The sequence below is a fragment of the Rhincodon typus genome, chromosome 6, assembly GCF_021869965.1.
Source record: "Rhincodon typus isolate 14 chromosome 6, sRhiTyp1.1, whole genome shotgun sequence".
Lineage (NCBI taxonomy): Eukaryota > Metazoa > Chordata > Chondrichthyes > Orectolobiformes > Rhincodontidae > Rhincodon > Rhincodon typus.
In genome coordinates, this window is record NC_063337.1 from 51,312,127 (window position 1) to 51,321,713 (window position 9,587).

At 38.8% G+C, this 9,587-nt stretch overlaps 2 protein-coding genes across 3 annotated transcripts in view; one reads left to right on the forward strand and one right to left on the reverse strand.

The window, feature by feature from the left end:
- LOC125483313 (eukaryotic translation initiation factor 5B-like) overlaps positions 1–3,276 on the forward strand; it is a 29,374-nt gene extending 26,098 nt beyond the window's left edge. For both annotated transcript variants that reach the window (XM_048598008.1, XM_048598007.1), the window contains exons 6-7: positions 2,116–2,266; positions 3,098–3,276. In XM_048598008.1, coding sequence (XP_048453965.1) covers positions 2,116–2,266; positions 3,098–3,261 — 315 coding nt within the window. In that variant the 3' untranslated portion in view covers positions 3,262–3,276. The remainder of the gene's footprint in view (positions 1–2,115; positions 2,267–3,097) is intronic.
- The window catches only part of mrpl30 (mitochondrial ribosomal protein L30), a 65,024-nt gene that overhangs the window by 51,959 nt on the left and 3,478 nt on the right, over positions 1–9,587 (reverse strand). The gene's annotated exons all lie outside the window — the stretch shown is intronic.

The window sequence follows — 9,587 nt, forward strand, 5'->3', positions numbered from 1 at the left end:
TGACCTGTCCGTCTTCTCTCCACCTACCTGCTCCTCTATCCACCTTCCATCATCGCCTCCCCCTCTCTCTCTTTATTTCAGAGCCCCTTTCCCCTCCCCCATTTCTGAAGAAGGGTCCAGACCCGAAACGTCAGCTCTCCTGCTCCTCTGATGCTGCCTGGCCTGTTGTGTTCATCCAGCTCTACGCCTTGTTATCTCAGACTCCAGCATCGGCAGTTCCTACTATCTCTACTAGCTTTGTGTGATTTGTTCACTGGGACCCCCAAATTCCTCTGTACTGCAATTTTCTGGCGGCATTCTCCATTTAAATAATAAGTTCAATTCTTCCTGCCAAGTGCAAAATGTCGTGTTTTTTCACATTGTATTCCATCTGCCAAGTCTTTAGCCTTCTCGCTTAACCTGTCTGCAGACTCTTTAGGTCATCCTCATTACTTGTGTTCTCACCTATCTTTTGTCACCCAGAAACTTGATAGTGCATACGTTTCCCACTGTATCCGCACCCCAGATTATTTAATGTTCAGAATACAATTAGTGCCCTACACTGTGAAGACTGATACAAAATATTTATTCAACTCGTCTGTCATTTTGGACAATTTACCTTGACTCTTGTGTTGTCATATTTTGTGCAATCGTGTACTCGTTTTCTGAAAACATTGACGCAGAAATTCTGATGGCTAGCTAGTTGTTTCTGCACTGAAGAGCTGCATATCGGAACCATGCAGAAATCCTGATGCAGCTTACTTACAGATTTAGCTGGGAAACTGAAAATTCTATTGGATAAATCCCCTTTGTCTTGAACCCTCTGGATTTACTTGAGCATTAATAGTTACATTGTAAACATTAGAGAATTAAAGATCCCCTGTACCTCTGGTGTAACTGTTAAATGGAAGGCTGATTCACTGCTGACCCCCACGCCCTCACAGGTCTTTTTATTCCAGTGGAGAAATTTGGCAATTCTCGAGTATGAAATTTGATTATTAGTACCTGCTGGATTCTCCATGAACAATTTTGACACTATTTGCTGTTCATAACAGAAACTGCATTTCATTGAATGAGGTGTAATTTTTTCCAAGATTTTTGCAGTGAAATAATTAGTCTAATAGGACAAGGTATTGACAGTTCAGTAATTTCTATTTGATTGCAATCTGCAGCAACTTCAACTGTGATCTCTGTAAAGAAATTTTGAGTTTCTGTATGTAACAACATAGTCCGAGCCAAGGTATTGTTGTCACCTTTTGAAAAATAGTTGCACTAACTTTTGCTGTTGATGTTATCGTAAAATCAAGTGGTTTCTGGTTCCTTAAAACCTTGTGCTTTTATTGAAAAAAATTGCATATTTGGGTAATTTGCAGTGGGCTTTCTCATAAGATATGTGTCAAGGTGTGATATTTCTGAAACTTTGCCTTTTGAAGGCATGATGCTGCAGATGCATCCTGGTTACTAAATTTTTAATACTTGAATTACCAAGCATGTGATTATCTAAGAAAGACAGGGAAGTTATTTAAACTAATGTATCTCGACACAGAAAAAACATGAAAGCTATAATAAAACAGGACAAATAGAAAATTCCATCCATTAAAATCTTTGCATCAGCAGACATGTACCAATTGAAACTTTGAAACATATTTTGGACAGTGAAAATTTATTTTCTCTGAAGCATTTCTGAATGAAGAAAGTGAAAATATGGCTTGCACTCCTTGATTAGCCAGTAAAGCTTCTGAGCATATAACTTTGCATATAACTGTAAAATTTGTCTTAGTTGATTCTTTCAGAACTTCCTCCGTGGCTACATGTGAGATTAAAATGTGACTTGTCAAAAACCTAGAGCCAAAACTGGCGTCAGCACTGCAAAATCTTTTTGATTCATTCCATTGCTAGGTGTGATGAACTTGGGCTAAATTTTGAATGGTTTGTTTGAAAATTTGTGAAGCTGAAAAAGATGGGCCAGAAAATACATAGCTGTAAGAAGTAGACAATTTGAAGTAACTTTTATAAACTGACAATGAAGTGACATTAATGTATCTTGAGGGTTATGTGTTTTAAGATGTATTGAATCGAGCATGACAACTTACTAGTGGTTGTGTTTAATAATCTGCAATATATTTAACTTTGCAGGAGAAACTAGAACAGGAACGTAAAGAGAAAAAGAAACAAAAAGAAAAAGAAAGAAAAGAACGCTTGAAGAAGGAGGGCAAATTGTTGACGAAATCCCAGAGGGATGCCAAAGCAAGAGCTGAGGCTACACTTGAACTTCTTCGTGCTCAAGGTATAAACGAAGTTGGAATATTTATCTGTTCAAAAATATTTAATAGTATTAAGATAAATGGTGTATTTACTGTGGCACTGTGTATACCTCCTAGCTAATGCAGCTAAAACCACAGGAGTCTTTTGACTACTTAGTAGAAGAGTATACCTTTCTGTGCCTGTGCCACTGATGCGGTTCAGTGTTTTGAATGGCGTGCACACAATACACTTGATTAATAGAATGTAATGAAAAGGGAGAATAGACATCATGTGGGAAAGCTGCGAAATTGTTGAATTCAATATTGAGTCCTAGAGGCTGTATAATGCCTAAGTGGAAAATGAAGTGGTGTTCCTCAAGCTTGCATTGTGCCTATTTGAAACGTTACAGCACACAATATTAGCATGATAGCATGAGAGCAAGGTGGTCTATCAAAAATGGAAGTAACTGTTTAATTTTCTTTCACCACCATTTAACAACCCCCTTATCTTTTGCACTGGACCTCCATGCTACCTGTTCCCATTGTCTCACTGCTTCTGTCAAATGTCCATTAAAAAAAATTCCAAACTCTTTCAATTCTGAAGAAGTCATACTGGACTCGAAATGTTAACACACTCTCTTTCACCAGTGGTGTTGTCAGACCTCTTGAGTTCCTCCGTACTTTTTCATTTTGACATATTAGCTATTGTAATTCATGAATCTTGTTTTCCTGATTTGTGACAAAAAAGTGTTGCTTTTTTTTAAGAAGTAAAGAAGGGTGCAGAATTCTGTAGATTATGGAAAAACAGTTGATGGTGGTGAATGGTGCAAGAAAAAAAATTGACCTAAACGCATTTCTTCACTTTGGTTTCAAAGGTGTTGATGTGCCATCCAAAGATTCAATTCCAAGGAAACGACCAGTATATGATACCAGAAAAAAGAAAAAGCAGCACGAGAGCAAAGGAGAGGAAAGCAAAGAAGGTGAGTGCTTAGTCTTCAAGCAATTTCACCAGTCTACAATCTTAAATAATAATAAATAATATCATTGAAGCAATCTGTATAAATCTGACACATTTAGCAATGTGAGCATTAACTTATTGAAGGTGCCAATCTCGGGTACAAACCTTCAATAAATGTAATTTAGGTTAAATATGTAATTGTCTCAAACAGTACACACAACATGCAACGGTCACTGTAGCGTAGAGAACATCTCCTATTATGCAAGAGAGTTGAGTTATTGATTATACATCCCATGCAGCAGTCTCTTGGAATTTGTTTGTCATCGGAGACAGTGAGGAGATGCACTGAGATGGTTGCCTGCATTGGTCACTGTTTTTTTTTTGCATTTTCTCAGATTGTGCCTAGAGGATGGTAGTTGAGGTAATGGTACTTATGGGCTATACCGAGCCTGGATGAAATAAACCAGATAGATTATGTAGGCTTTTCCTATCTCTGTTTTCATACGTTACTTTGTCTAACAGTGTAATCTTTGTTTTAAACCTAATATGGATAGCCTCGGCTTAAAACATTTTTATTAATATTTCACATATAGGCCCATTATCAGGACAAAGTAAAACAGGTCATAGAATCCCTACAGTGTGGAAGCAAGCCATGTGGCCCGTCGAGTCCACACCGACCTTTTTAAAGAGCATCCCGCCCAGACCCACCCCTCTACCCTATTCCTGTAACCCTGCATTTCCCACGGCTAATCCACCTAGTCTGCACATCCATGGACACTGGGCAAATTGGCATGGCCAATACACCTAACCTGCTCATCACTGTGGGAGGAAACTGGAGCACCCAGAGGAAACCCATGCAGACACAGGGAGAATGTCTGTATGGAGTTTGCACAGTCACCCGAGGGTGGAATCAAACCTGTGTCTCTGGTACTGAGACAGCGCTGTTAACTGCTGTACCTAAAGTACGTTTGGCTACAATGAATAGATGTAGTGGAGAGCACAGCAAGGTAAAAGTCACAAATTATATGTTGATATCTGTCAAAGACGAAATGGTAGCTTAAGTTGGCAGAAAAGGCGTTCTTTGAAACGTTGGTGAGTTGAAAATTAGTGATAGATTTTCTCAAGACAGTGAAAAAATGTTGTGTTTATATTCCCATTTTGTGACCATCCAACTTCCAAAGTACTCAGGAATTTTAGTTATTGTTGAAGTATAAGGAAGCACCTCAGACAATTTCACACTAAGTACTCGAAGCAATGAGGTAACTGAGCACATAAAATTTTATTGAGAATGGTTGAGAGATAATTATGTCCTTGTACCCTGACCATTATTCTGTTGTCTTATGTGGTCTTTTGTGTCTACTCCAGAAGGCTGGTTTAATGGCTTGGCTGACACTGCATGTTTAGCAGTCTATCATGCTAGTGTAGTGCAGCATTCCATGAGTACTGCACTGAAGTGTCAGCTTAGAACATGTTACCTAATTTCTGAAGTGGGATTTGAATCCACAATCCACTGCCTTTTAAGAGTATTTCCATCAAGCCAACATTGATGGTTGAACAAAATGTAACAAGCTGAAGTTGAAAAAGCATAAGTGCAAAAAGAAAACAAACACTCTCCAAGTTGAAGCCTTTAAGTGGAAGGAGGTCATAAAACACTACAAATGTCGGATGTCTGAAATAAAACATAAAATACTATGCATCCAAGCCCCTGGCACTTAAAAGCAAAAACGGCATGCCCATGTCCTTAATGCAGACCAGATCCACTGTTTGAACCATTCTGATGAAAACTTGATGCTGGAATTCACAAACTGCTTCTTCCAACCTCTGAGTTCCTGGCTGTAATGTACCCCATTCTGAATATTAAGAAGATTGCCGAGGTCCAGCATTTTTGGAAAACCAGTCATCCTATCATCTTCCAGGTATTCTACAATCATCTGGTCAGCTGTCTTCTCTTAGCCACAAATCAAATTATCGTATATCCCCATCAGCTTTCATTTCTGAAAACATTAGTGGAGAGTGATAGATAGCTATAAAATAAATTTGGAAATGTTAACATTCTTACCTTTCTCCTAGAAATTCTGCATCCATTAAGTCTGGGCATTCACTGGTTATTGTAGACATGTATGACAAAAAAAAGTTGTACAAGGCAGAATAAACTGTCTGTGTCCATCTTAGTATGGAAAGTGCTTGGCCACAATATTGGTAGTGTATTTGACTTCAATGAATGTAAAGGAAGTAGGAGTTTCAGTATCAGTAATGCTTGGTGTTAAGCAATGATTTAAATTGCAACACTTAGAAGCCAACATATAGAACAGAGTTAAGATTGGAAAATAGAACCAAAATTATTATCTGTTTTGGTGGATCCTGACTCTTAAAAGAAAGACATTCCAAGTCAGACTACTTGGAGGCAGGAAATGTACAAATTTTGAGTGCAAGAAGTATGTAGTGTGGCACAAATATCACTGCTTCATTAGTCAGTATACTGAGCAGAATTGGAAGAGGCCACTGACTCTAAGTAGTGGAACCTGTAAAGACAGGTGAGCATGTTGGAGCTCATAGCAGAATTTAAGACTCGCCCAACCCCTCAAAAAAAATTCTATCTTGAATTTATGACCATTTAATAAAGGCACCCAATCTGATCTAAAAGCAGTTTCACCTTCTTTCATGATGTGATGGTTGTGTGTCTTATCTGCAGAAAACTCGCAAGGCCAGGTTGCCACATAGTATTATGATATAGTGAGAGTGACAGTCTTGGCTCGAGCAAGGACAGGAAGGGAAGCTTAATGTTCCTGGCTTTAATGTATTCAGGAGAGATTGGGAGTGGGGGCGGAGATGTGCATGGGAGAAAATTAAAGGAGGGTCGGTGGGAGTGCATAGGACGATGTGTGGTGGTGGTGACAACATTTGTCAAATATACTGTTAAGCAGTTGGAATGGGATGATGCCCTTTAGAGTCAAAGTATAGAAAAGAGGAGCATAAACAGCTCCTCTTGTGCAAGAGGAGGAGCTGTTTATGTTGCTGTATGTATACTCTAAATCACCAAACAGATGGAAAGTGGTGGAGAAAATCTGAAAGTATGCGTTAAAATTCACTAATAATAGTGAAATAGTAATTATGATTGACTTCAATTCTAGGTTGCTGAGGGAATCAGTGGTGAAAGTAAGGAAATCTCTGGCTGTAGTATTCCTTCTCCTTGGGTGTGGGGGTGATGCTGAAGGGCTGCAAGGTTGAAAATGTTCCACTTCACAAAGAGGGAAAGGAATAAACCTGGTAACTGCAAATTAGACAGTTGTGAGAAAATCTGGAGTAAGAGAGCACAGTTTAAAAATGAGTGTCCCATTTAAGACTAACCTGAAGACTTTATTCACCCAGGGGATTGTTTAACTTTGCTGTCTGGGGAAAGAGAATTTCAGTGGAGGCAGAGATGTTAATTCAGCATTGGAATAATTTCAGAGATAATTTTTGATGTACAGGGATATATTGAGGGCTAGGAGCACGGGGGAGTTGGGGCTACAATCAGATCAGCCATAATCTTATTGAATGACAGAACAGGCCTGATGGGCTGAATAGCACATTCTTGCTCCTGTTTGTTCTGGTCTGACTTCAGTGATGGAAAATCTTCCAGAGACTGTATTCCAGGACACAATTTTTGTTTGTAAAAAGTTGAGTAAACAAGTGACGACCACTGTTAATTTCTTAACAACAAATAATATGCAGCAAACTTGATTTGACAATTTGCCAGAAATAGCAGAAAGAGGTTGTTAGAAGATAATATATCTAAGCATTTAGCCTTTAAAGTGTTTATAAAGGTCTGTGCAGTAGATGTATTAACAAAGTTGTGGAACAAGAGATTCGGGGGCAGTGCCTATATGTGAAGTTGGTGACGAGACAGAAAGCAGAGGAGTTGCATGGTGAAAAATATTTTTTCAGACATTAGGGGAAATGTATAGCAGTGTCTCCAATGGATCAGTAGATAGGTCCACTGTTCTTCATCTATATAACTGACCAAAACAATTTTAAAGTTTGCAGATGACAACATGGCAATACAGTAAACAGCGAGAAGAATAGTAGCAGAGTTTAAGAGAACATGTAAAAACTGGTTAAAAAGTACAGACACAAAGCCAATTAAATTTAATGTAGATGAATGTGAAGTGATGCATTTGGTAGAATGACAGGCATATATACCAAATAGTACAATTTTAAAGAGAGCGCAGAAACCTGAGGGTTTACTTACACAGATGTTTGAAGATGGCAGAACAATTTGAAGCTTTTTTCAAAAAGATAAAGCATGCGGAATTTAAAGAAGGTTAAAGAGGGATTTAATATAGGTATTCAAAATAGGAAGAAGAAAAGTGTTTCCACTGGCAGGAAGCCTTGATAATCAGAGGACGCAAACTTAAAATGACTGGTAAGAAATTCAGGGAGGTGTGGTACATTTGTTATTGCGAGTGAGTTAGTAGTTGTGTAACGCATTGTCCAAAGCAAACTCAAAAAAGAATTTGATGGCTGTTTTAGAAAAATGTGTCTGTGGAGACTCATCTTTTCAGCAGTTCCTTGAGCTGGCAGTTGTCCTTTATCTAGTCTGGAGTTGTGGGTCCTGAGGTAACTAAGTAGCCTAAAGCTGCATCTGCAAGTGGGGGCAGGTGGTGTTTGAAGAGGTAGGTGGTATACACAGTTTTTTGTGCATGTCTTCCACAGTATGTGCTTAGCCTCCACAAGGTCCTGTCATGGAGATACTCAAAATGATTGCTAAATTCATGGATGCTTATCATCCAGTTTGGGCAGTTGTAGGCCAGAAATTCCCATGTTTCAGTGGGCATATTGCACATTTTTTAAGGGAGTCTTTGAGGGCATCTTTGTATTTTCTCTGGTAACTGCTGTAATACAGCTTGGAATAGCGAGCTTATTTTGGAAGTGTGACAGACATGTGGATAATGCGGCTGCTCAAAAAAGCTGATTGCAAGTAACCTCTGTGCTGTGGATGATTGGCTTCTGTGGTGTATGCTTTTATAAAGTAGAAACTGCCACGTAGTTGCACATGATCATGATTTTTTTTTTGTTTGGGAGTGAGGGGATGGGGGGTGGGGGGAAGTGAGGTTAAACACGGATTCTTAAAACAAGCAAGGCAGACAGTGCTGATGCCCTTGCAGAGAAGCTGGAATGATCTAGCTGTTTGAAGGCTTTTATTTGAAAGGAAATTGGGCAATGTGGCACTGCAACCCTTCACTGTAGCTCGAGTATACACGCTTGCAGTGTTAGCTTGAATGAGATAGTAATATTCAAGGTTTTGAGGTTTAAACTTGACTGGTGATCCAAAGCCATAATGAAGTGCTGTTGAATTATCAGAGAGACAGTCTTTAGGATGTGATGCTAAACCTAGCCTTAGCTGCAAGGTTAGCTTTTTATTGATTTGGCCAATTCATCATTTGCAATTCTAGCTGCCTGTCTTTAATATTAATTTCCAAACTCTGAACATTATCTTTTCATAAATAGGATAATATCCGATCTTGGCAAGTTGTACCCACGTGATTATTGTCAGTAAACAAAATCAAATTTTCATAGTCTAGATTAAATACAAATTGGGAATGACACCTTTTGGGGGAAAAAAAGTCAATCTGTTCTCTTTTTTTGGTATCTCCCCACATCCCCAGCATCCTTAGGAAGAATGGGTGTTTGATTCCAGAGCTTCACAAATCTAGTGCCAATATGAAAACACCACCAGATGGTGTTAAAGGGAATAAAAAGAATCTGCCTTTACTTTGATCAGACTGTTGCCTACTTTTTAGTATTCTGTCATATTAATATTGTTGTTACTTGTACTCGAGTGCTCCAAGCAAATCACTAGGTAGTCTTCTGTCCTTGGGTTTTATTTCTTAAATTAGATATGTTAGGAAAAAATATTGCTTGATTTTCTGATAGTCCAGATGTTCTAGATCAAAACTTTTTAAAATCTAACTGTAGCTCACCAAATCCTGAGGTTCTCCTTTTTCTCATTCTATAAATTGTTTTTAAACACGGTTGATCATCAATGACTACCTTTGCAGTATTAATGACTTCTGCATTTTCTGAGTTAGAAAGTATGGACGTATTCTTGATTTGTCTGTGGAAGGTTGTTACCTCATTGAATCATCATCATCTTGGCCAGTTCCCTTGGCATTGAGGATGACCTTCCACTTGGTTTGGTGCATTTTTATATGCCTGAGTCTGATGCTGAAGTCCCCTCTCCGAAAGTGCATACATGTGCATGCACAAGGCAGGTAATGTTTGGTATGGGAAGGCAAATCAGGTATTTGGGGCGCTATACACGCTTTCTTTGCATCCTGAACTTGGCCTCCATTCAGTGCCTTCCTGTGTGCTCTTTTTGTTTTGGGCACATTCTTCTGTCCTCTAGTGAGTTTTTTGCCACCATA